Source organism: Lithobates pipiens, unplaced genomic scaffold, assembly GCF_037356315.1.
Source record: "Lithobates pipiens isolate NorthernLeopardFrog02 unplaced genomic scaffold, aLitPip1_a1.2 Scaffold_27, whole genome shotgun sequence".
NCBI lineage: Eukaryota > Metazoa > Chordata > Amphibia > Anura > Ranidae > Lithobates > Lithobates pipiens.
In genome coordinates, this window is record NW_027507788.1 from 173469256 (window position 1) to 173496975 (window position 27720).

At 43.6% G+C, this 27720-nt stretch overlaps 1 protein-coding gene across 1 annotated transcript in view; it reads left to right on the forward strand.

Moving 5' to 3' along the window:
* The window catches only part of JAM3 (junctional adhesion molecule 3), a 59656-nt gene extending 32251 nt beyond the window's left edge, over positions 1 to 27405 (forward strand). Inside the window, exons 2-9 of the mRNA XM_077457907.1 lie at positions 2403 to 2468; positions 5157 to 5270; positions 7623 to 7775; positions 9681 to 9883; positions 17231 to 17330; positions 18963 to 19095; positions 21114 to 21168; positions 24825 to 27405. Of these exons, the coding sequence (XP_077314033.1) occupies positions 2403 to 2468; positions 5157 to 5270; positions 7623 to 7775; positions 9681 to 9883; positions 17231 to 17330; positions 18963 to 19095; positions 21114 to 21168; positions 24825 to 24860 (860 nt within the window). The 3' untranslated portion in view covers positions 24861 to 27405. The remainder of the gene's footprint in view (positions 1 to 2402; positions 2469 to 5156; positions 5271 to 7622; positions 7776 to 9680; positions 9884 to 17230; positions 17331 to 18962; positions 19096 to 21113; positions 21169 to 24824) is intronic.
* The last annotated feature ends 315 nt before the right edge of the window (positions 27406 to 27720 follow it).

The following is a 27720-nucleotide window of genomic DNA, read 5'->3' on the forward strand; positions in this document are numbered from 1 at the left end:
AAGACAGCTATAGCATGGCTCTTTAGTTCTGGGTGGGCGTCCATGGATGTCCTCCCGGAACAACCCCCCTTGCACGCCCCCTGGGGTGCGCATCCGGGGACACTCTGTGATCGGACACTATACACAGCTGGTCACAGGTTGTGGTAAAAGGCCAATCACAGTGGACCTTTACCACATGATCAGCTGTGTCCAATCACAGTTGATCGCAGTGTAAACACAATTGCTGGTTATTGGCAGTCCTTACCGCATGCAATGCCATAGCGTGAGGAGAGCAGAGTCTGTAACCAGCAGTCCTGACCGGGGACATGCACACAGATCATCAGGGCCCTGATTATCAGTGCAGCCCCATCAGTGCCATCAATGCTGCTCACCAGTGCCCATCAAGTGCTGCCCATCTGTGCCGCATATTAGAGCAGCCTCATCAGTGTTGCCTATCAGTGCCCATCGGTGCAGCCTCATCAGTGCACATCAGTGAAGGAGAAAATTACTTATTTGTAAAATTTGAAAAGTAAAATTCTTTTTTTTTTTTTTTTTAATTTTCTGTCTTTCTGTTTGTTTAGCAAAAAAAATAAAAACCCAGTGGTGATTAAATACCACCAAAAGAAAGTGTCCTGTCTAAAAAAAAAAAAAAAATTATGCAAATGTCATAAGGGTGCAGTTTTCCATGACCGCGCAATTGTCATTCAAAGTGTGACAGCGCTGAAGGCTGAAAATTGGCCTGGGCAGGAAGGGGGTGAAAGTACCCAGTAGGCAATTGGTTAAAGCAGAATTAAACTCACCTCTACGCTGATGACGGGATGTCCACAAGGTCATTCATCGGTCTTGCATGTTCTCCCCCCAGCTCTTTCTGGGTGTTGGTCTTTGGCTGTCTTGATTGGCATGTTGGGAAATACCAAAACTCCCGCTCTTGTGCCACTGGAGGTTTTTTCAGGTGCCGAGGTGTGCTGAGAAAGCTGAGTTGCTCACACACACCTCTCAATGTACATTCTAAAAAAGATTGCAAACAGGCAGCTAGGGTTTTTTTATTTTTCATTGCAGAAGAGAGCATAGGATGTATCTTCCAGAATAAAAAGAAAAATGTTTCTTTTGTTTTGTTCTAGGCTGGGAGTGAAGCTCCCACCTTGACAATCAAGTGGTTAATTAGGCAAACATAGGGCTATTGGGAGGTGCGAATATTTATTATAATCAAATTCCATTAAAAGAGTGTAATAACGCGATAGAAATACGATATATCGATATATAACACAGGGCATGAGGTATTCCTCGAGCCGCTTGTGTAGTGCGCATGTCCATACGGGACATCTCTTCCAGACTGTCCGATGACACACCTGTGACACCAACGCATTTCACTACGTCACTGCGTAGCTTCGTCAGGAACTGGTATGCGCAGTCCACATAGTTAAAGGGGTTGTAAAGGTAAAAGTTTTTTCACCTTAATGCATTAAGCTGGAAAAAACATCTGACAGTGCCGGCCCCCCCTCCCCAGCTCCCCTGTTTTACTTACCTGACCCCTCGAAAGTCCCGCAATCGCCCCCGACGTCCTCTTCGCCGCTCAGCCTGCCCGTTGATTGGCTGGAGTGGAGGGATTGAAAGCAGCGCAGCTATTGGCTTGCGCTGCTGTGAATCACATCCAATGATGCGGCGCGCCGGGGGGGGGAGGGCGAGTGATACAGCGAGCGGCTACAGCCGCCGGCTGTATCACAGGAGCGCGCTCGCAAGTGCTTCTCACCATGCGAGGGAGCTCGCATGAACACGAAGTACTTGCGAGGAGAAGCCGAGACAGCCACCGAGGGACGCCAGAAGAGCAGGTTCGGGGACACTCTGTACAAAACGAGCTGCACAGTGGAGGTAAGTATAACATGTTTGTTATTTAAAAAAAAAAAATTCTCTTTACAATCCCTTTAATTGTCCGGACACTACCAAATTGTGACATTGGTTTTTGGTGATGGTGAAGGGATTGTTTTTGATATATATCATGTTTTCTATTATTGTTATTCTCTCTTTTAATTTGATATAATATTTGCACCCTTCCTATGGTCCTATGTTTGCCTAATTAACCGCTTGGTTTTCAGGGTTGGAGCTTGACTCTCAGCCTAGAACAAACCAAAAAAGACCCTTTTTCTCAGTATATATTGGGTTAGAGGGCACCACCACCACCTGTTTGGACATTGGTTAGGCAATTTTTATAATCTTCTGCAATAAAGAGCCTGCCCTCATGTATTTTCTTTGCACTTTAGTTTTAGTTTAACAATCGTATTTGACTGTAATGTGCATTCATGTATTTCATCATTCACTAGAATCTAAAAATATGAGATTTGGCTGTGCAGACCCTTTTATTAGAAGAACAATGACATTTGTCCATGATGGTGGAATGTGTACTGATGGCGGATCTCTGTTTGCAGGTTGCGTTGTGCTGGCAGTGGAGCTCACTACAATTAACATAAATCCCGAGGTTCAAGAATATCAGAGTAAGTCCATGTCCTCCTGTCTCTGATCAATGTTCGTCCTTTTCTCCTTTATTCCAGTTGTGATAACATCAGAAGGTAATTGCAGCCTTTCTCTGGTCATTATATAGATATGTAGTCCGGATTGTGAGGGTGAGAAGCATTGTAGCATATTTCCCACAGTAATCAGACTCCAATTTGTTCCTTTCCACCGCATGATGGCTAATGAAAGGAGATTGTTCTGTCTTGTGGAATGAATGGAAGGGTGCAATATGTTTTCTCATTCTCTCCTTAAAGTAGAATTCCACTACCACTAACCATGCTTAAAAATGCCCCCGCCCCCTCCTGCTACCTATCCTGCCCAACCTGTGGAATAAAGATCTGTATACTTACCTAGTTTTTAGTCCACTCTAGTTCAGTTATGTGATCCCACAGCTCTGGCTCCCCTATGTCAGTGAGTGGCTGCTGCAGGGGAGAGGATGGTGTGCCGACATTGGTTGGGACATGGAAGCCTTTGGGTGACATCAAGGCTTCCAAAATTCCCAGCCATTATCAAGTGCTTTCTTCTCTCCCCTGCAGCCATTGCTTACTGACCCAAGGGATCACTGGAACGGACCAAAAATAGATATGTCTACTTTACACAGGTTAGGCAGGATAGGCATGAGGAAGGGGAGGGAACATTTTTAAGCAAAGTTGAAGTCAGGCTGGAATTCCACTTTAAAGCCCAACTCCAGGATTTAAAAGAAAACACAGCCCGGTTCCTTAACATGCCCATCAAATCTCCCTGCTTTTTTTTTTCTGCAAAATCTTTTACGTTTTTCACAATTGTACAACAGAAAATATCCAGGAAGGAAAAGCCAAATTTGAAAACATAAAGTTATAATACTAATAAAATATACAGCAAATTGCCAGATGCCTTTTACATTTCCATCAGAATAGAGTTCACCTGATAAAAAAAAAAAAAAAAAAAAAAAATAGTAAACCGCACAAGTGGTCAAACATGTAAACAAATTGTTAATGTGAAAACCAGCTGCAGACACACTAAGTGATATCAACTTGGTAATAAAAAAATGAAAATACTGTGCTGCGCTAATCAAAGTGATTACAGTGCAAAAAAATAGGGGGGTGCGTGGCGGAAATGTCCACTTACGGTATAACTTAATGTTCATATAGTGGTCCCATTCTTCACTGAAAGATCAAGTGCATTAGTACATCCACCACCAGTGCAATGAACTGTCACCAGAAGTGAATATATGGAGGCCTACCAGAGTTCCCTGACCTCCTAAATTAATAGAACGGTCATAAATCACATGAGTAAAATCTCCCTGGCACACTGTATGATGTCACATAACGTGATAGTAGGTCAGGTTCAAAAACGCCCAAAGATTTTAAATTACTTTCAAACTAGGTGCAAAGAGGACACCCAAGCCCATTTGACAGGACTTCTGCTACAAAATTTTCTTGTGGTTGTCGCTCAAGAAAAAGTATAAAAGGAGACCCAGGCTACACATAGTGTAAACCAGCTACCACAATTTTATTACAAGCTAAAAATTGCATTTACACGAAAGAAAATCACCAAGAGGGACACGTCTAGTTTGCGAAGACGTCACGTGTGTGGCTCAATTGACGCCTTTCGTCAAATAACATTTGCAAAAGACTTTGACGAAATGCGTCAAGGCGGAGCCACACACATGTCATTGTGACCTGGAGGTGTTCCTAATGGAGATCTTTATGTGACAATACAGTGCTGTATTTGATTTTCTTCAGTGTAAGTTTTGTGTCAAAAAGCAAGGGAGCTTTTACTCAAGTGATTGATGGCCTTTCTATTAACTTAGGAGGTCATGAAAATCTGGTAAGCCTTCATATATTCACTTTTGGTGACGGCCCCATTGCACGGGCTATTTCCGCCTCCTCGGTGCTAGCGTCAGGCAGTGGGCGGCAAGGAGACCACATGTTCAGGGATGCAGAGCGTCATCCAGCCCAAAATGGGATGGCAGCAGTAGAATGCAAAATCGTGGAGCTACACAGTGATGTGGACAGTCTTTAAGTATAAAAAGAAAAATGAGAAAAAGAGCAATGTCTGGGAATTATTTCTGTAAATATAAAACCCCCCAAAAAACTGGAGTTGGACTTTAATGGCATCCTAGCATTAGGTGTAAAAGTAAAGTTGCTGCCCGTAGCATCCAAGCATGGAGTCTGGCTGTAGTGGTTTGATTTGTGGCTTCAGAAATGGTCATGTTTTGCTTTTTACACAGTTTCCCCAATCATACATTATACCTGCATTATACAAGAGCACGTTTTTGTCGCCATTAGGTATTTAGCCTTGATGCTTATAGCCCATGTTATGTTTCATCTTGGTAATAACTGTATCTAAAGCCAATGTAATTAACAATAATCTATAACCTACATTACCACTAACCCCTGACCCTGAACATAACCCTAATTTGCCACTAACCCCTGACCCTGAACACCACGCTAAATGCTGCACTGATCTTTTGTGACTGATTGTAAAGATCATTTAAAAGTGAATGAAAAGTAATCCTCTCGGGGTTTATTTTTTTCCCTAGCATTTGAAAATCGATCGTCAGTGTATGTGAACACCTTTTAGCTGTAATTTCCAGTCTGCAGACTTTTATATATTTGTTGCAGCTGTTGGTATTTCAAATGAGAAATTCTACAAAAGTTAAATCTTTTTACCCTGTTTTCTGCCAGGAGTGGAGCTCTCCTGTATCATTAAAAACAGCAACACCAATGACCCACGCATTGAATGGAAGAAGACTCGTAATAATGAGACCACCTATGTCTATTTTGAAAATAATATTCAAGGTATATTAGATAGGCGATATGGAAGGGGGGGGGTGGGGTATTGGGGGCTTTGATGGGTTGATTGGGAGATGTTCATAAATGCAAGGTTCATGCATAGAAAGGAGATCCAAGTGAGCAGAGATAAAAGGAAGGGGTGCACATGGAAGGTGTGATGAGAGGAAGAGGTACACAGTATAGTCATGATCAGGTGAAGGGGCATACAGTTAATGGTGATGGAAGGAAAGGGATGCACAGTCAGGGGGAATGAGGGGAAGGGAGCGCACAGTAAAGTCCTGATGAACGGAAGTGGCACACAGTAAAGGGTGATGAGGGGAAGGGGCACAAAGTGAAGCGTGATTAGAGAAAGGAGTGCACAGTGAAGGCTTATGGGGTGAAAGGGGATGAGGGGAAGGGGCACGCAGCAAAGGGGAATGAGGGGAAGGGGCATACAGTGACGCGTGATGAGAGAAAGGGGCGCACAGTAAACAGTGATGAGGGGAAAGGACGCACAGTGAAGGGTGATTCAAATGAAGGGGCACAAAGTTAAGGGTGATGAGGGTAAGGGGTGCAGGATGATGAGGGGAAGGGGTGCACAGTGCAGGGTGATGAGGGGAAGGGGTGCACAGTGCAGGGTGATGAGAGGAAGGGGTGCACAGTGCAGGGTGATGAGGGGAAGGGGTGCACAGTGCAGGGTGATGAGGGGAAGGGGTGCAGGGTGATGAGGGGAAGGGGTGCACAGTGAAGGTTGAGGAAAGGAAGGGGTATATCATAGAGGGACACATATGTGAGAGTCTGAGAGGGCTGCACACCCCAATTAAAGTCTTTGAAAAGAAAAAAGTGGAAAGTTCCCCACGGGGCTTTTTAGCAGCAAATAGGAGTCAAATATTTTGTAAAAATCACAGATTTTTTATTTTAAAAAAAATGGTTAGACACAAAACATATGTAAACAATTCATTAAAATATGAGCTCTGGCATATACAAGGCAAGACAAATTAGGCTAGGAAAGGTTATACATCAAGGGTGATACATTGTTACACTTGGAATTGCTGATGTATGGAAATGGTAGTGCAATTCCAAGTGTAACAATGTATCACCCTTGATGTATAACCTTTCCTAGCCTAATTTGTCTCGCCTTGTATATGCCAGAGCTCATATTTTAATTAATTGTTTACATATGTTTTGTGTCCATTTTTTACAAAATATTTGACTCCTATTTGCTGCTAAAAAGCCCTGTGGGGAACTTTCCACTTTTTTCTTTTTGAGGAGAGGAAGGGGCGCCCAGTGAAGGGTGATGAGGGGAAGGGGCGCCCGGTGAAGGGTGATGAGGGGAAGGGGCGCCCGGTGAAGGGTGATGAGGGGAAGGGGCGCCCGGTGAAGGGTGATGAGGGGAAGGGGCGCCCGGTGAAGAGTGATGAGGGGAAGGGGCGCCCGGTGAAGGGTGATGAGGGGAAGGAGCGCCCGGTGAAGGGTGATGAGGGGAAGGGGCGCCCGGTGAAGGGTGATGAGGGGAAGGGGCGCCCGGTGAAGGGTGATGAGGGGAAGGGGCGCCCGGTGAAGGGTGATGAGGGGAAGGGGCGCCCGGTGAAGGGTGATGAGGGGTAGGGGCGCCCGGTGAAGGGTGATGAGGGGAAGGGGCGCCCGGTGAAGGGTGATGAGGGGAAGGGGCGCCCGGTGAAGGGTGATGAGGGGAAGGGGCGCCCGGTGAAGGGTGATGAGGGGAAGGGGCGCCCGGTGAAGGGTGATGAGGGGAAGGGGCGCCCGGTGAAGGGTGATGAGGGGAAGGGGCGCCCGGTGAAGGGTGATGAGGGGAAGGGGCGCCCGGTGAAGGGTGATGAGGGGAAGGGGCGCCCAGTGAAGGGTGATGAGGGGAAGGGGCGCCCAGTGAAGGGTGATGAGGGGAAGGGGCGCCCAGTGAAGGGTGATGAGGGGAAGGGGCGCCCAGTGAAGGGTGATGAGGGGAAGGGGCGCCCAGTGAAGGGTGATGAGGGGAAGGGGCGCCCAGTGAAGGGGGGGGGGCGCACAGTGAAGGGTGAGGAGAGGAAGTGGTGGACAGCGAAGAGCGATAAGGGGAAGGGACACGCAATGAAGGTGTGATGTGGGGAATGGGTGCACAGGCAAGGGTGATGTATAATTAGAGCAGCCTTTCTCAACTAGGGTTCCTTCAGAGGTTGCTATGGGTTCCTTTAAGCAGTGTTCTCTGTACAACACTGCGGAATGTGTCGGTGCTACATAAATGTATAATAATAATGGCATGTGACTGTGGCGGGGACGTTAGATTGTTGTGTAGAGATTGACGTGAACAGTTCCATGTACTTAGTATAGTAGTTTGAAGTGCATGTGCATTATAAGAAAATCTGTATTTTTCTGTATTAGGAGACCTAAAAGGTCGTGCTGAAGTTCAGTCGCAAAGCTCGTTGGTTATATATAATACCAGCCGGACTGACAGTGGAACATATCGCTGCGAAGTGGCCGCCGTGGACGACCATAAGAATTTAGCAGAGATTATCATTAATCTCACTGTCAAAGGTAAGCAAAGCTGTAACATGCTGAAATAGTCCACACTTTGATTCTGTGTTATTTTATGTGTTGCCAGCAGCATCTGGCCCTCTGGAGATATCTCAGACAGAACAGATATTGCTAGTCAGTTGTAGCTGCCAGATGTTATTCGTCTCATCTAGTTGAATTATTGCTGACTTGTCCGTTACTGACTGTCATATTATATTATTATTATTATACATCTGAGATAGGTTTGTTTCTACCCAAGCAGAGCGATGCTGCTTACTGGCCAATTTAAAGACTGTTTCCAGAACAAATTAAAACTGATGCTGCAGGGCAGAGACGCACTCTGTGTGTCTTGTGGACACACAGGGGTGGCTCAGGAGTGAGCACACACAAGTGCCCCCATAGCAAGTGGCTTAATATGGGGGCACTTGACATGGGGGAGGAGCCAGGAGCACTAGTGAAGAGGATTGGGGCTGCTCTGTGCAAAACCATTGCACAGAGCAGGTGAGTATGACTTGTTTATATTTAAAAAAAAGTATGCCTTTACAATCACTAATTAATTTATTTACCCATTCTACCCATTCTTAACAAGCAATAGAAGCACTTTAAAATGAACTATCACTGACCTCACTAGCTTCTTTTAATGTAAAGTAATTCATTCTCAAAGAACATAACAAAGTCAGTTTATAGGGTCATTCACACCATTTGCCCTAGAATGGGGTGAGCAGCGTTGCCCAGTGCAGTCCTAACGCAAAGACAAGGCAGTTTGTCTGGTTGGTTTCCTATGGTGTCAGTTCACACCACTGTATTGCATGCAGTATTTTTTTTTCAGCACAGTATGCTGCAGCAGAAACCTGCATGCTAACCCAGCTGTGTAAAAGAATTTGATGAAATGCCAACTGGTGACATTTTCATAAAATTGTAACAGAAAAGAGGAAAGCAGTGCAATGCATCGCCCTGCCAGTGCACACCAGTGTCTGTGCGTTCAGCACAGCTGCTGGTGCAAATCAGCCCTAAAATAACTTAGAAAAATTTGTTGTGTGTTTGTTAGAGGTTTGCCATGATCTGATAGAAACATCTGCTGTGTGTTTAGATTAGAGGCCTTGCAGGCTGCTTTGATCTATTGCAATAGAAAGTAAGAGGAAAAGAGGTAAGATTTTAATGCCTGTGTTGTGAAATGTGAAGATGATGTTCTCCACAATGCCTATAGATATAACACAAAGAGGGGTTTAAAACACTTTTACTGCTTGTTCAAAATATGTACATTTTTAAGTGTGTGTAGTCTATGAAGTTTTTAGTTACAGATAAATGCTGGGTTCTTGATGCAAAGCTTCAGCAGTTCTTCATTTAGTGTTAAAGTTTGGCTCAACTTCTTTTTTGCTTCCTGCTCATTCCTATTGGCCAGTGAGGTAGCTCCATGGCGATGAGCCAGTAGGAATGTAGAGGTTGGACTTGGCGGCAAACTTTAACACTAGCTTTGACTATTAGAACTGCCCAGCAATGGGGGCCTTCATTGTATGCTGAATGGTGACTTGGAATGGAGAATGGTCTTCCTAGTGTGGTGGTGCTGAATGGTGAGACCTTTCAGGTCTTCATAGTATAGAGAGGCACTGAATGGTGAGACTTTTCAGGTCTTTCTAGTATTGTGATGCTGAATGGTGAGATTTTTTCATGTCTTCCTAGTGTGGGGGCACTGAATGGTGAGACCTTTCATGTCTTTCTAGTGTGAATGGTGAGACCTTTCATGTCTTTCTAGTGTGAATGTTGGGACTTTTCAGGTATTCCTAGTGTGGGGGGCACTGAATGGTGAGACTTTTCAGGTATTCCTTTTCCTCTAGTTATTTTGTTTGTTCCCGTCTGTCATCTTTATTAAAGCTCTATTCAATGTTAGGAAGATGTATCTAATACTTTTTCTGTTTTCTTCCTCAGTAAAACCAGTGACTCCCCAGTGCCGAGTGCCCAAGTCTGTCCCAGTAGGAAAGTCTGCCATTCTGTATTGCCAGGAGAAAGAAGGTTACCCCAATTCTGTGTATCGATGGTATCGCAATACCGATGCACTGCCTGATGACTCGAAAACCAGCCCAAAATTTGCCAATTCATCTTTTACCGCAAACGCCAATACTGGAACCTTGGTGAGACTAATGATCATGTGTGGAAAAAGTGGAATCCTGGTATAGGGGAGAGATAGGGAGATATGCAGATATGCAGGGTGGGAAAAAAATCAGATATGATGGTCACACTGTCTGATTTTGGCCTTTTGATATAATTAAGAAGAGCAAGGTCTTGTATGGTTATATTAGGTGTGATGCAGCCAAATATATTTGATAACCCATTACCCTCTGCATGCAGGTGTGTATTTTTCTTGAGTTCCTTTTCCTTAAGCTGCTATGTACCTTCTATAACCCTTTGGGGAAATAGCACTGGCTGTATGAGTTTAGTGAATGTAATATGCTGCACCAAGTCTAAGACAACCTAATGAGTTTTAACGTGCAAAAACACAATATAATACCCAATTGATTAGTAAAATATAAAAGATGATATTACGCTGAGTAAATGGCAAACATGTCAGACTTAAAATTGTATACGCCGGTGGAATGGCACCAAACTACGGTACCTAAAAAATCTCCATAGGTGACACTTTAAAAGCCTTTACAGGCTACCTTTTTAGAGTTACACAGAAGGTCTGGTGCTAAAATTATTGCTGTCGATATAACGTTCATTGTGGTGCGAACACAGTTAACAAATGTGTGCACGACCTACATATGCATTTGCCTGAGCCCCGGTGGGTGCTTTACTTTTTTTTTTTTTATTATTATTATTATTATTATTATTATTTATTTTATTTACTTTTTTTTTTTTTTTTTTTTTAACACTGTTAATTTTTTTAAAAATGTATCTACTTTATTACTATCACAAGAGATGAACAATATCCCAGGAGGGCACTGACCGTGACAGGTCCCCTCTACAGAGAGATCTTAGGTCTGTTAGGCCGCGTACACACGGGCGGATTGTCTGCCCAACTAAGTTCGTCAGACAATCCGACAGACAGTCCGTCCAAATTTTGAATGAACGGACTTGACCACACACGATGAACAGACAGTCCGCTGAAAACTTGCGCGATGACGTGTACAGCACGTACGACGGGACTAGAAAAACGACGTCCAATACACTGCAATGCAACCTTCGGCCGTGTAAATCCTTTCTGAGCATGCGCCATACTTAGTCCGTCCAACTTGCCTACACACGAGCGGACTGTCCGCTGAAACCAAGTTTGGACGGACAAAACCAAGTTTGGACGGACAAAATTACGGAAATTCCGAAAGACTAAGTCCGTCAGATTGTCCGCTGAAAAAGTCCGCTGAAGCCCACACACGAGCGGATTGTCCGCTGAAACACGGTTCAGTGGACTAAGTTGGGCAGACAATCCGACCGTGTGTAAGCGGCCTTAGACTCCAGATCTCTTATCTAGCCTCCAAAGCAGCCAACCAGACTGACATACGGCCAGTAAACACAAAAACCGAAACCATAAGTGACTAAATACTCGTGGCTTTGTTCTGGGGATGTTTCAGTCCTCGATCATCTCTATGGTTGGCCGGCAGAACCGCCAGCTACAATCCTGGGTTCCCCGGTGGTACGGGGGGGGAGCCCAGGAAGGCGGCGGGAGGTGGTAGCTAATTAGCTGCTAGGATCTCTTTTAGAAAAAAAGAGCATAATAGCTAGCAAAAAAAAAGATACTGTAGCTGCAGGTATTATTCCGGTATAACCACTGCAACTCAAGGACATACAGGTATGTTCTTGGGTGGCAAGTGGATAAATTTAGTTTAAACCAATCGTTGCACTTACAGGGTGATTAAACAAGTAACAGCCTCCATGCAGTTCAATGGCACATTCACTTCCTAGTAAAGATGGCCATGCGTGTCAGAAATTATGTCAGCATAGACAATACGGAGGGGAAAGAGAGCTCCTAAAGTGCTATTGACCTGCATATTAACCATAAGGGGTCATTAAGATCTGCTGAGTGTCTCATAGGCGGAGTGGGGAGAAGCACAGGCACTTTTAGGCCCCTTAGCACGCGGATGACAGGTCCGGGTCCGCTCTGCTGATGCTAAGCCCACTGACTTCTATGGGCTTTCGGATTGAAACAGACTGCCTGTCTATTTTCATCCAACTTATCCGATCCAGCAGACTGATGGGGAACGGATCCTCATCTGTCTGTTTTTAGCGGACAGATCGGATGTCGGTGGGCGTCAACGGACAAATAGAGGGCAATGGATGGTCCGATCGGGTCCACATAAAAAAAAAACTGACAGACTGACCCAATCGTTTTGTGCGTGTGAATGGGGCCTTACGGTTGATGTGGAGCAAAGTTGTGGATGAAAGAATAAATAAACCTTCCCAGACTTTCTTTTGCAAAAGCACTTTATTTATTTATTGCACTGAGAGTAGGGACATTTATTGTTTACAATAGCAGCACTTTCATACTTGGTGGAATTGAAAGAACATTTTGTCTAGTTGTTTTGATTTTGCAGATTGTGTTGCATCCATCATTTTTTCACAGCATCATGATTGCACAATATTGGTCTTGGTACTGGCTGTAATAGTTTAGTGAATGTGACATTTTAGTATAGCACTGCACCAAGTTTATATGTAAAATTTATATTCTGAGATTTTGAAAAGTCCATGGTATGGAAGGGTTGTATGGTTTGAGCAGGGTGTGGATTTATATAGGGTCCCACTGGTCTAGGGCAGGGGTCTCCAAACTGCGGCCCTGGGGCCCTTTGCTTGCCTTTATCTGTCCCTTGGGGCACTATTCCATCCATGACACCCACAATGGGGAATCATTCTTGTTGCAGATACCAACAATGGGGCACTATTCCTCCAACTGATGCCATCAAAAGGGCACAATTCCTTCCTTTGACACCAACGACGGGGCACTAGTCCTCCCACTGACACCAAAGATATTGTATTGTTTACTCCCACTGGACACCTGGACATTTTGTACTTCCAATGGCTCTAGTCCGGCAACCCTAAAGTCTGAAGGACAGTACACTAGTCCTTTGTTTGGAAAGTTTGGAAACCCCTGGTCTAGGGATAAGACATTGATTTTGGGGTTAAAGTGGTTCTGAGGGCAGAAGATAAAAAAATCCTTCTGTATGCAGCAGACTCCTCAGCACCTCCTAATACTTACCTGAGCCTCATCTTGATCCAGCGATGTTGCATGAGAGTCTCACCGGGACTTTTCCCTTCTCATTGGCTGAGACGGCAGCGGATACCATTGGCAAGATCTTTATTTTTGAATACTTTCTATTGTTTAAAACTAGGGCTGCGGAAATTAATGATTAATTCCTCGATTAATCGTTAATTTTTTTTGTCCAATCAAAATTATTTTGATCTGTACTCCCCTCTCCGCCGGCTTCCAGGCCTTCAGGGAGTCGCGGACATCAACGTCACAGCCATGACCGTTCCAGCTTGGAACTGCGCATGTGCAGTTCCGGAACTTGCTGAGCCGATCCGATCCTGTATTCGGTCGGCGGGAGGCTGTGCGGCGCACTATGCTAGTGAGGCGAGTGATGTATTAGCACATCCCACCAGTAGCGCCAGTTTTTAAAACTGTAACCAGGAGCATTGGATCAGCCAGGAGGCTGAGCAGCACATGGAAACAGAGGAGCCCTCCATCCAGAGTCCACGAGGAGTCAGGCACGGAGTGACAGCCAAGCCGATGATGGTGACAGCAGGTGATGATGGCAGGCCGCAGTGCTGGATGGTGGCAGAGGGGGGATGGATGGAGGCAGAGGGGGGATGATGGTGGCAGAGGGAGATCAGCTAAAAGTAGTTGGATCTGTATGTGCGTTCTAATTAATCGAAATTAGTTGATTAATCGATTAAAAAAATAAATTATATTAATCGAACAAGAAAATTTTAATCAGTAACAGCCGTATTTAAAACTGGTGTCTTTAAGATGCCAGTAATCTGTGATCAAGTGATGTCTAGGAAGTGATCTTCGAGCCAGCCGACGGAAATGCGAGCTGGTTGCTCGGTCCTCCCAGTGGGTCCTGTACTAACAGCGGAGCGGCTACTGAGCCGCATCGGTTGTTATTAAAATAAAGCCGACCATCCGCTCTAAAGAACGGTACCGGGGGGGCACCCCGGTAAAACCCCTTGAAGCAATATCGGTAATATCTGGTACGTTTGTGACCGATACTTCCAAAAAAGTGAATATCGGCCACACCGATAATCAGTCAATCTCTAGTAGAAATAGAGCAAAATCACTGATGTTGGCCCTTAGAGGCACAAGAATCTAATATGTTAAAATGCATACGAAGAAAGGAAGTATTCATCTAATCGTGGCCTTGCATGCTTTGATTTTCTTATTCGATCGATGTGTGATACAACCAAATTGCTTGAATCGGGCAAATAATCAAATAGCCACAACGTCTCTTCTGATTGATTTAGATTTAATTTAAAGAAGATCACACTAAACTGCTTTGGTCATGAATTCTGTCGTACTTTTGATTGACTGACTGACTAAATCTGGGTTCTCCAAACTTTCTAAACAAAAGGCCATGGGCCATACGTTTGGGGATCACTGGACTAGATTGAGATTGCATGGTGGAAACAGAGATGCGATCCATAATTTACAATTTACAACTATCAATTGGATTCCACTTAGTTGTACAGTATGTGACATATTGATTTGATTTGGGTTGTTGCCTATAGTTGGATTATACCTTTTGGGAGAGATTGATCGGAAAATAAATCACTTTTATCAAAGCCACCATATGGCCACCATAAGGCCTGTAGATGAGATGAACATAATCCAGTTTCTGAGTCAGCAAGATTTTGTCCGAATTGCTGTTTAGTATTTTTGTTTGGGGTATAACTTCATTAGTTAAGTGCTTCACAAATCTCCAAGCTTTCTTAGATGTCTGGTTCTTGCAAAAGAGAAGACAAACTCCCAACCCAAGGGGAATTAAAATCCTAATCTGCAGCATTTCTACCATTTTATAAGGAGCTTTGCAGTTTGCATGCAATTCCAAGAGTTAAGATTTGATAGAACGCATTAACAAAGATCCCCATTTGTTTCTCTTTTGCAAGTCTAGAATATCCCACCTAAATGTGTGTGCTAGTGAAATGTTGTGGTCATTGCTTACCTTTTGTGCAGTAATATTCGAGCTCTAGCTGATATTTGTGGTTGTATTGGTCACGCTGCCTTTTCCAGGAAGTTCTCCAATGGACTTGTCTCTAATGATTCAAGACTTCTTTCCTCCTGCTGATGATTGCCCTAGTGGTGCACTACAGCATTCTATTCACCTTTTCCACCGCCAAGCCGCACTTTTTTTCTTATTTTTCTTATCTGAAATAAGCACTCCAAATCATTCTCTTCTGTAGTTCTGACCTACCCTATATACCAGGGGTAGGGAACGTATGGCTCTCGAGCTACATGTGGCTCTTTTGATGGCTGCATCTGGCTCTCACCTCTCAATCCGCGGATTGTGTTGTGTGCCGATCCGTGGATTGAGCCCATAGGAAAGGCCACAGCTTCGGCCTAGCTCCGGAGCTGCGGCCATCTTGGTACGCCCGGCTGTGGCCTAGGTGAGCGGCGCGCTGATGTCATCCTCGCCCGCCTCAACTGCTCGTGGATCTGCCTGCCTGTGTAGTGGTAAGCAAGCAGACAATCGTAGGGGAGATGTGGATATTACAGTGGGGGAGATGATGTGGATATTACAGTTATAATTGAAATTAGTCGATTAATCGATTAAAAAAAAAAAGTTTTAAACATATTGTATCCTCTCGTGGAATTACATTTTAAAATATGTGGCGTTCGTGGCTCTCTCAGACAAAAAGGTTCTCTACCCCTGCTATATACCAACCCTATAGCCCCAATATTAACATGTTGAAGAACTTATTTATATTTGCTCATTTAAAAAAAATGTATTTACATACTAAAAATAACAAATTGGGTTATTTTACAGCCTTGATCCTGATGGAAGGGGCTTCCTGTGTGTATGATTCTATAGCTGCTTCAGCCCCGGAAGATTTTACCCCCTTCCTGACCAGAGCACCTTTTGCGATTCGGCCCTGCGCCGCTTTAACTGACAATTGCGCGGTCGTGTGACATTGTTACCAAACAACATTTACGTTCTTTTCCCCCACAAATAGAGCTTTCTTTTGATAGTATTTGATCGCCTCTGCGGTTTTTATTTTTTGCGCTATAAGCAAAAAAGAGTGACAATTTTGAAAAAAACTCATTATTTTTTACATTTTGCTATAATAAATATCCCCAAAAAAATATATACAAAAAACGTTGTTTCCTCAGTTTAGGCCAATATGTATTTTTGGTAAAAAAATAAAATAAAAAAATTGTAATGAGTGCATATTGATTGACTTGCGCAAAAGTTATAGCGTCTTCACTGGCAGTGAAGGGGTTAACCACTGGGTGGCGATGAGGGGGTTAAGTGTGTCCTAGGGTGTGATTCTAATGCTGCGTATAAACAAACAGACTTTTCGACGGACTAGGTCCAACAGTCTTCCCGACGGACTTGGCCACACACAAGCACACCAAAGTCCGACAGATTCGAACGCGATGACGTACAACCGAACTAGAATAAGGAAGTTCATAGCCAGTAGCCAATAGCTGCCCCCTAGCGTCGGTTTTCATCTGTTGGACTAACATGCACACGAACGGATTTTCCGAACGGACTCGAGTCCGTCTGAAAGATTTGAAACATGTTTTAAATCTAAAGTCCGTCTGATTTTTAGACAGCAAAGATCCGATGAAGCCCACACACGATCCAATTGTTATTGCGGATTCGTTCCGTAGGACCTATTCTGTCAAAGTCCGATTGTGTGTACGCAGCATAACTGTGGGGGGGATGGGCTTCAAGTCACATGACAGCGATCGCTGCTCCCAATGTGATCTCTGTCATGACACAAGCCAGAACGGGGAAATGTCTTGTTTACATAGGTACTTCTCCATTCTGCCCCTCCGTGACAGACACAACCGCCAGGAGACAGGTGGGCATAGAGTCCGCTGGTCCCGCGGGCATGGTCACGCTGTACGCAACGGGCACGCGCCTGCTATCCCTGGCTCTTAAAGGGGACGTACAGGTACGCCCATTTGCCCACCACTGCCATTGTGCCGACGTATATCGGCGTGCATCAATCAGCAAGTGGATAAGCATATTTGACCTTGATGTTTTGGATGGCCCTTCCATTGGTAATGTTGCCTGTCCTACCAGAACCATCTGTTTGGCAGGATGAGGCACCCGATGGGGCTTGAGAAAAGATTGAATGAATGTGGGGGAGGGGGTTATGTGGGAAGTCCTATTGTTTGATCGGTGGGCATTTTAGGGGCTGGTGACAGAGATCAGGGGAAGATTAGAGTCTAGGCTCAGGACTGCAGTTCACAGTTTGAAGCATGGGTAGGACATAAATGCTTTGACCACAATAATCTAAAGTTTGCACTGTGTGTTTTGCAGGTATTTTCTTCAGTTAATAAAGGAGACATGGGAATGTACTACTGTGTAGCCAGAAATTCTGCCGGAACTGCTCGTTGTGAGTCTCAATCCCTGGAAGTGTGTAAGTTGTACATGTCACAGCTGTTCGCTTTTTTTTTTTTTTTTTTTTTTTTTTTTAACTGACCTGATATTAATCCCCTCATATTTACACCAAAGCATAAAACCGTAAAATATATCTTAATTGTACAGGACATAGGAAAGCAAGTCACAGCCCCCGGGGTTATATGCCGCTACCTTCATGTTATTGGCGAAAACTGTACGGAGGATGCCCCCGTTGTACCCTCTAAACCAGGGGTCTCAAACTAGCAGCCCTCCAGCTGTTACGAAACTACAAGTCCCATGAGGCATTGCATGGCTGACTGTTACAAGCAGGCAGAGGCATAATGGGACTTGTAGTTTTGCAACAGCTGGAGGGCTGCCAGTTTGAGAGCCCTGCTCTAAACCATTCTTTTTTTAAATATCTTTACTTCAACTGACACTTCTATCAAGATCCAACTGATTATTGCCCCCGGGTTCATTTACCATTTCTGGATCGGTTACCCTCGGTGTACATCTTGGAAACTGTAACTAGACCCTGGAAACCATTAACAGGGGGCCCTGTTAATAATGATCTACAGCGCACAGTGCATTAGTGTGATGGTCATTAAAAAAAAAACGCTCCTTACATTTATTGCCGTTGGGAATATCCCGTTCCTTAAAGGTAGCTAAAAAGATCATTGCTGTCCGTGGTTACTCAGCTGAGAGAAGCTGCTCTTTGCTTAACCACTTCAGCCCTGGAAGGATTTGCCCCCTTCCTGACCAGGCAATTTTTTGCGATCTGGCACTGCGTCGCTTTAACTGACAATTACTCGGTCGTGCGACATTTTACCCAAACAAAATGTATGTCTTTTCTTTCCCACAGAGCTGTCTTTTGGTGGTATTTGATCACCTCTGTGGTTTTTATTTTTTGCTCTATAAACAAAAGAGCGTCAATTTTGACATTTTATTTTATTTATTTTTTACTTTTTGCTATAATAAATATACAATTTTTTTTTAAATAAACACATTTCTTCATCAGTTTAGGCCAATATGTATCCATCTACATATTTTTGGTTAAAAAAATAAATAAAAAAAAATGTGGTTCAGTTCCACTCAAGGCCTTTCCAGTGTGTGACAAGCAGATCCCCGGATTGCCTGCTATTGTTGTCCAGCCAGAAAAAAAAATCTTCCTGGTAGTGTGGATTTCCAACTCGGCCCTAGAATCTAGGAAGTTGTTCCTTCCGAACTGTCCAGGGAACTTTGTCTCCACAGGAGTTGATGCTACCCATCAACATTCTGAAACAGTGTGCCATAAGACTGGCATTGATTGCGTAGAATCTAGGCTGTTTATTTTATATTGGGAGGTGGCACCAAAGGGATGGAAGACGTTTTGTTTGAGCATAAACTTACTTTAAGCTCCTGAGTAGAACGTCTTCCTCTCCACAGTACCTCTTCTATTATGCCTTTAATAAAACATGGTGACCTTAAAAAAGTTTGTAAAGATGTCACAAAGAGAAGCAAAGATGAGTATAGAATGAATATAATTTTAGAAAATGTTCCCACACCCATTAAATTTATGCAGAGCGCAGTATTTTCACAGCAAGACGTTGTCTTTTAAGGTAGGGTCTCGTTTAATTGTTTTTAAAGTAATCTGAGCTTTTGTCTTAATTTCCAGATGATCTGAACATTGCTGGCATTGTTGGAGGTATCCTAGTGGTGGTGGTGGTGCTGGCCTTGATCACTGTTGGCATGTGTTGTGCCTATCGTAAAGGTTACTTTTCCACCAGCAGTGGAGGAAGCGGGCAAAGGTGAGTTACCAGCTGTCTGAATCTTGTCCCTTTCCTGTCTGCTGTCTCCTGCCAGTCATCAGACTTGGAGAGGACAAAGGGCCCTTTATGTCTCATCTGTCAGCAGAGGAGCAATGCAACATTTTAAAAGCAGTATCTCCAGTCTGTGTCCTACTGCCTCAGTCAGTGAAATGACACGTGTGATCTAATTGTAACATTTTATTTAAATACAACTTTCTGAGTAAACTTTGATAATAACTATTTATTATACTGAATCTCCCTGTTTTTCAGTTTCTATTAACAATTTCAGTGATTTTTAAAAAGATGTGTGTAAAGGCTTTTGTTATTGACTGACTGACTGAGTGCTGCCTATTACATTCCCATGTGGAAGAGCAAAAAAGCCTTTTTAAAGCAGTTGTATACACCGCTTTGACATTTTTACCTACAGGTAAACCTATAATAAGGCTTTCCTGTGGGTAAAATGAATATCTCCTAAACCTGTACGGTTTAGAAGATTTTCACCTTGCATGCAGCCGCTGACGTGAGCGGCACATGCACTCTGAAGGTTCGACGGATGCTGCCGGAAAATCAGAGCTGCTTGCCAGAAAGAGGACTCCCGCGGGCATGCGTCGTCATGGCTTCGGCCTTTTACAGCGCCGGAGCCATGAACCGAGAAGAAACGCAGAGGGAGCATGTCAGCTCCCTCAGCGGTGACCGGAAGGCGATGCCAGCGCTTCATTCTAAGGTAAGTATTTCATAATGGGCTAGTATGTGGTGCATGCTATCCCATTATGCCTTTGCCTTGCAGTTTTTTTTTTTTCTGGGTATACAATCGATTTAACTCTTTTTAAATGTCACATTTGCCAATCAGAAGACCGATTTCCTACCAACCATCATGCTGACAACCAATTGGACTTAAGCAGTTATTTACGACGGAGTTGAAATTGATCCCTGCACAGCGATCCTTCTGGCTGTCAGCAGTGAAACTCCCACAGCTCTGCCATTTTACTTCATGGAGTGATTAGAGTGCTGTACTCGCTCTATATGGGGTAGATTTACTAAAGGCAAATTGACTGTGCACTTTGAAAGTGCAGTTGCTGAAGAGATTAGTATATGAGGGAAAGCTCTGCTGACTTTCCCTTGTCCATTCATGTGCAAGCAAAAATGCTGTTTTTTTGTTTTGTTTTTTTCATTTTTCTTGCATGTGATTAGGTATTTTTTTTTGCAATGTGCAGCTTTACCTCGTTTTCTAAGCTCTGGGGCAACTGCACTCTGCAAAGTTTTTAGTAAATCCACCCCTGTATGTTTCACTTTTTAAATTGTACATAGATAGGGTTGTGAATTGGAGAGACCTAAATTGTTGCCACATTGTGAAAAAGTCACCTGTATGCTTGGCGAGTATAGCACTGGCTGTAGGGTTTTCTGCAAGATCTGTGCTGGGAGAATTCGTTTTTTTGTTTTTTTTAATGCGGAGTTCCAGCCTGGGTGAAATATAAATTAAAAGTCAGCAGCTACAAATACTGTAGCTACTGACTTTTAATATAAGGACACGTAATTGTCCAGGGCGCCCGCAGTGTTTGCACCCGAAGCTGGCCCATCCTGTCCCATCCATCGACTCCAGGTGCAGGCGCTGACATCCTTACTAAGGGAAACAGGAAGTGAAGCCTTGTGTTTCCTACTGTGCATGCGCAAGTTGCGCAACGCTTTCTGAATGGTCCCATCGTCTTCTGTGACACTCACAGGTCCCAGAAGGCAACGAGGTGGAAGGAGGAGGGCATGATAAAACAGTGGACGTACTTTCGCCACGGCGACAAGGGGCGGTTGTCCCGAAGAAAACGGGGATGAAAAAGAAAAAAGGGGGGGGATGTTCTGTTTCAAACGGAGTTACATTTTTGCCTGGAGCTCCACTTTAAGTTTCTGTATGTAAATATACAATGGTGGTTCTGGTCTGCCAGTATGCTGTAACTATAAGAATTATAATTTCTGCTCAGTGTTGTGATGAAACTTGCTGTCTCTCTGACATTCTCCTTTTCCTACAGCTACAAGAATTCTGCTAAGCCAGACGCTATGAACTATTTGCGGTCAAACGATGAGGTGAGGATGTGGCGGGATCTATTCTAGTTCCTTGACATGTTGGCCTTCATTCCTAAGGTCATGTAATGTGAATTTGTTAATGTATTATATGTAACATGTGGCTTGCTGACAAGGATAAGCATATTAGGATTCAGTGTGCGTACAAATGCAGAAGACTGCAGTGTTCGTCCAGGCAGGCCATCATTTCAGCACCAGCTGTTCATATAGTACACCACCAAATGTGAAGCTTGGTAGAAGTAAAAGGAGACTGGGCATTTAGAAAGGTATAGAAGAGTAATGATGCAGAGCTTTCAGGATAGAAATCTGAGAGTTGCCATTGCTAATTTTTTTTTTCTTAGTACATGTTCTGGGGCTGTTCTCATTACCTTTGTTTTACTACTTAGTAGATCAATGAACTAAAGGCAAGCATTGGATTACTAAAGACTAAAAACTCTGCCCCCCTCATCCTGCATGCTTGTTTCAGGTCTGTGAATCACTGTTAAAGCAAGGATGATGACGACAGCCCCAGAACAGCACCCACATTTCTGTCCTTGCTGTTCCTCTTAAAGTCTCCACAGCTTTACGTATAATAGCACCACTCCGGGACTACATCACCTGCCCTGCTGCTCCATTACCTCTAAATATAGATGGGTGCAGGCCCTGCTGCAACATTAACATAGGAAGGAATGAAAGGCTGGATGGCCGCACTCCAATGCAATCTCTTTATTGCTGAATATCGTAATCCATACAGCAAACAGAGGTGAACTACAAGGATAAGCTGATGCATTTCACACCTATGTCTGGTGCTTAAAGAGGAAGTAAACCCTTCCAAACAACTTGGACCTACAGGTAAGCCTAGATTAAGGCTTACCTGTAGGTCCAAGCAATATCTCCTAAACCTATATGGTTTAGGAGATATTTGCCCGAAAATGGGCACTGCTGTCTACGGCGCATGCGCCGTAGACAGCGGCGCGCAGGCGCACTAAATGCGGCAAATCCATGAATGGATTTGCCAAATTTGTCGACTCCCGTGCGCATGCGCGGGAGTGACGTCATCGCGGCTTCGCCGAGTGGCAGCGGCGGAGCTGCGAGACGCGACTCCCGTGCGCATGCACGGGAGTGACGTCATCGCGGCTTCGCCGATGTGATTCGTCGGAGCTGCGAGACGCCACCAGCAACATGGATGCGGCGGACTACAGGGATCAGCGGCGACTTCGCTGGCTCCTGTGTCAGGTAAGTGACACATAATGAGCTACTATGCGATGCATAGTAGTCCATTATGCTTTACCTTTGCAGGGAAAAAAAGAGGAAGTAAACCCATCAGGGTTTACTTCCTTTTTAATCATAGCTTGAATAGCTATGATTAAGCACCAGATATAGGTGTGAAACGTGTCAGTTTATCCTTGTAGTTCACCTCTGCTGTTTGGATTACGATATTCATCAATAGAGATTGAATTGGAGTGCGGCCATCCAGCCTTTCCTTTTTTTCTCCACAGCTTTCCATTGTAGATGTCCAGCCATTTTCCTCCATCTAAAAACCCTTTCACACTGGGGCGGTGCAGGCGTTAGTGTTAAAGTGCCGCTAGTTTTAGCAGCACTTTACCACTGTTATTGCAGCGCTTTTCAGCTGCTAGTGGGGCGCTTTTAACCCCCGCTAGCAACCGAAGAAGGGGTTAATAGCGCCTGTGTTGCGGCGCTGCCAAATCGCTTTGCAGGCGCTTCGGCAACTCTGCCCTTTCATTTCAGTGGGCAGGGGCATTGGAGGAGCGGTGTATACACCGCTCTAGCACTGCCCCAAAGATAGATAAATGGTATGTGGCGCTGCCTACCCTGAAAAGCCCTAGATTACTATGATGAAAACTATACAGTAGAAAAATAATAAAATAGTATAGAAAAAAAACTATAGCATGTCTTCAAAATATCTAACAATTCCTCAATCTTCTAAAGTGCAATAATATGAAATTTATATGCAATAATCATGATAATAATAATTGCTTTATGGATTATTGCATATATATTTCATGATATTATTGCACTTTAGAAGATTGATGCACTTTATAGATTGATGAATTGTTTTACACACTTGTAGATATTTTGTAGTTTTTTATATACTATTTTATTATTTTTCTACTGTATAGTTTTCATCCTAGTAATCTAGGGCTCTTCAGGGTAAGTAGTGCCACATACCATTTATCTATTTTTACCTTATTGTGTTGAGATCACCTTTTTATGTTGGCAGCTTCCTCTCATTTTTTTTTTTGTTTCATTGAGGTTGCGCGCAGTAGTCGCCCTGCTTACTGCCCCAAAGATGCTGCTTGCAGGACGTTTTTTCCCGTCCTGCAAGCTCACAGCAACAGTGTAAAAGCACTCGGGCTACATCACCTGCAAGTGGTTTTCCTCACAGGGGAGATCTGCAATGATTATCAGTGTAGCCTCAACAGTGATGCCAATCAGTGCTGACTTTCAGTACCCATCACATTTGAATGCCTCATAGGCGCACATCAGTGAAGGGGAAAATGTATTTACAAAATGTTAGAATAATTGAAATTTTGGACTTTCATTACCGCCTATCGCATTTTAATGCCGCCTCATCAGCGCACGTCAGTGAAGGAGAACAGTTATTTACAAAATTTTAGGCTCCATGCACACTGGAGCTCAAAAAAGCTTTTTCTGGATGCCAGATTGCTGGCAGAAAACACGCTTTTAACAGCATTTTGTACTATCGTTTATGCGCGTTTGAGTGTTTTTTTTTGTTTGTTTTTTTGTTTTTGTTTTTTGCGTTCATGGGTGTTTTTAATAAAACAAAAAAGCAGGGCACACTCCAAAAATCCCACAATGCATTCCCAAACTTTGCATTGAAGAAATAGAACAACGAACGCTAATTAACGTGCATTTCTGAGCGTTTATCTGCGTTTTGTATTTTTTAGCTTTTTTTTGTGGTCAGAAAAACAGCACTTTGAACGCGATTTTATGGTGTTCAGAGAGCAGCCCATAAACTCTACTGCTGATAAAAGCTAAAAAAACGTCCATGTGTGCACGGACACATAGAATAACATAGAGTGGAGTTTTTGGGCTGTTAAAAAAAAAAAAACGCCCAAACTCCAAAAAACAGCCGTTTATTGAGCCTAAGAAACGAAAAGAAAGAAAAATGTTTTTTTCTTTTTTTATTCGTTCTCTCAGTACCGCTTATCAGTGCCCATCAGTGCTGCCTATCACATTTTAATGCATCCTCATCAGTACCACCTCATCAGCGCATTTCAGTGAAAAATTATTTACAAAATGTTATAATTGAAATGAAGAAAAACTAAATTTTTAAAATTTTTCTGAGTTTTTTAATTTTTTTTAGCAAAAAAAAAAAATCCAGTGGTAATTAAATACCACCAAAAGAAAGCTCTATCTGTCTAAAAAAAAAATGATAAAAATGTAGTTTGGGTACAGCATTGCATGGCCATGCAATTGGCATTAAAAGTGCGATAGCTTAAAATTGGCCTTGGCAGGAATGGGGTGAAAGTGGCCGGTATTGAGTTAAATTGTGACAGTGGGTGCAGGTCGCAGATCCCCTGCCCGTTGTCATCTGGAGGAGCGGAGTGAGGGAAGTGGCCTCTAGAATCGTATTGTGTCAGTGATCCAGCACACCCCGAACTGAAAAAGCTAACCTTATGATCTTTTTTTCCTAGGGCGACTTCCGACATAAATCTTCCTTTGTCATCTGAGGCATTGCTCCAGTAAGAAGCTTGGCGAAATAAAAACTTGCACTGAATTGGAGAAGACCGCACTTCACTATGAAATATTCATGTGTTGCCAAAGTCCAAGCAGCCCATCCTCCGCTGGAAGCGTGAACTTCCAGCCATGTGTGGGTGTGTCTGTACCGTTTACAGTATTAGCCAGATCACTGCCAAATATAACGTTTTTAGTTTCCAGGAATTCACTGAAGCTGTTTGCAGAAAGTTGTCACGAGATGAACTGAAGTCACTTCCTCAAAAAAAAATAAAAAAATGAAAGCACAGATGAATTACTGAACATCAGGAAGGAGCTGACACCGAGCCTCCCAGGCACTGCTGGGGCAAATGGAATGAAATGGGATTTGCTATCCCAGAGAAGGGATCTATTATGTAAATGGTTCATCAGCTGGAAGATTTTTTCCCACAGTCCTAGGGCTACGGGCTTCGGAGCCCCGTACTGAGTTCGGTGAATAGTGACACTTTGCTGCCCTCTGCTGGTTGTGTCAGCAATATATTGTTTGTCATTGGTATGAGTATGCTGGCTATGATTTTTCTATTTTTCTGTTCTAATAACATTCAGTGTTTGTGGAGAGTATTTTTATACATGTAAATTTGTAATAATAGGAAAAATATTTGGATAGGCCAGATATGTGTTGGGATGGGGAGGGAAGTGGGAATGTACCCGGTGCAGCCGATTTGCACCAAGATAATTATTTGTAGCGTTGGGAGGGAAATTTAGAAGTGACCGGGACACTGGGAAGTAATGGGCACATAGTAGCATCACTGCAGGTAAATGGCTGCGGCTGCCTTTTCCAGCTGTCTCTCACTGTATATATTATTAAACTAAGAAAAAGGTCATTGTTATTCGCAGGCTTTCTACGTTTTCCATTGTAAAGGTAAAAATGGTAAAGTGTGAATTTCATTTGGGAAAGGATAGAAACACAGAATGGACAAAGGAAATGCTTCATATTGATTTTTATTTTTTTTTACAATGTATGATGACATGGAGCCAAATATTGTACGTTATCGGTGGAAGAAGTGAAGAATAGTTTTTTAAATATGTTCTTTACTCTTTAAGCCGGTCCAAAATGAATGATGTATTGATGTATATAGCAAAGTCATCCTGTGCAATGGTGTTAATGGGGGAGGGGGGGGGGGTGTCACCAGGGCCTTTCGGTGCCTGCTTAGGGTAGCACAAAGACTAGCATTGATCACATATACAGCAGTGCACACCCTTCTCTGAGCCTGGTAAGGTGGCGCTATAGTGTTCCCCTCTCACTGAGGAGCCTAGTAAGATATATATATACACCAGGCCCATGTATAACAGTGCACCCCTTTTCTGTAGAATTTGGGAAGATGGTCACATATACATCAGTGCACCCCCTCTCTGCCTGGTAAGATGGCCACATAGATACAGCAGTGAACCTTCACTCTGCGGAGCCTGGTCAAATGGTCATATACAGCAATGCACCTCCTCCCTGCACAGTCTGGTAATATGATTGCAGATACAGCAGTGAACCCCCATCCCTAAACCCTGCTGCAAAACCTTTTAAACTGGTCATATACACAGTAGTACATGCACTCCCTGCAGAGCCTGGTAAGCTGACCAAGTTTACAGGAGTATACTCCCTCCCTATAGAGCCTGGTAAGATGACCACATATACAGGAGTACTGTATACTCCCTCCCTGCAGAGCCTGGTAAGATGACCACATATACAGGAGTATACTCCCCCCCCCTATAGAGCCTGGTAAGATATACAGGAGTATACTCCCTCCCTATAAAGCCTGGTAAGATGACCACATACACAGTAGTACATGTCCTCCCTGCAGAGCCTGGTAAGCTGACCACATATACAGGAGTACTGTATACTCCCTCCCTGCAGAGCCTGGTAAGATACCCATGTATACAGCAGTACGCCCCCCTTCCCCTGCAGCGCATAGTAAGCTGATCACCTATACAGTAGTACACCCCTCCCTGCAGAGCCTGGTAAGATACCCATGTATACAGCAGTCGCCCCCCAACCCATACCCCCACAGAGCCCGGTAGAAAGTTTTTTTTTAGGGGAAAATGTCATGACTGTGGAATACTATGCTTCATTACTTCTTTTAAAATCCTTTAAGGTTAAATACTTTTATATAATCAAATATTGTGCAATCTCAAACTTGCATTGGCTGTAGAAAGTGCCTGCACATTTTACTTCTCTTCTAGAGGATCCATGGAGCCCTGAAATCTGGGGAGGTGTTAGGCCTTGTACACACAGGCTTCAGTTTGGATAAGAGCATTAAGTTCAGCAAAAATGTTTCCCCAGTTTCGTCTAAAGACTGGGAACCAGTCCACATGGCAGTTGATCATGTGATGTTCATCTCCATTATGACGTGGTGGTCACGTGGCTTTGTAAACAGCGGTTGGTGTATTTCTCTGTGCATAATGCCTTTCATAGAGACACTTCAATGTTGGAAAAACACATTTATTTATTTTTATTTTCCTTTAATTATCGGCCTATAATAAATCTGTAGACTGAGTGGTGTTACTGTATCCCTGTCCTGTTTTTTCTTCTGCTAAACAACTCAACCACTCCTGTTCTCCACAACATAGAAAGTCGTTGGTAATACGGGGACTCTTTGAGATAATACATGAAGTGTACAAAGATTAGCTCAGCAACAGATATGTTATTGCACTTATCAAACAAATACAACAAAAGACTTCAAATGGTATATTATCTAGGGCTACCTTTTGGCAAAAGAATTAACTGCTTCGAGAGAACAGCTGGATGCTTACTGAAAGCCTTGGAAATGCTTTTTTAAGCCTTACTGCTCTTGTGCAAGCTGAAGACCAATTTCTAAAGGATTT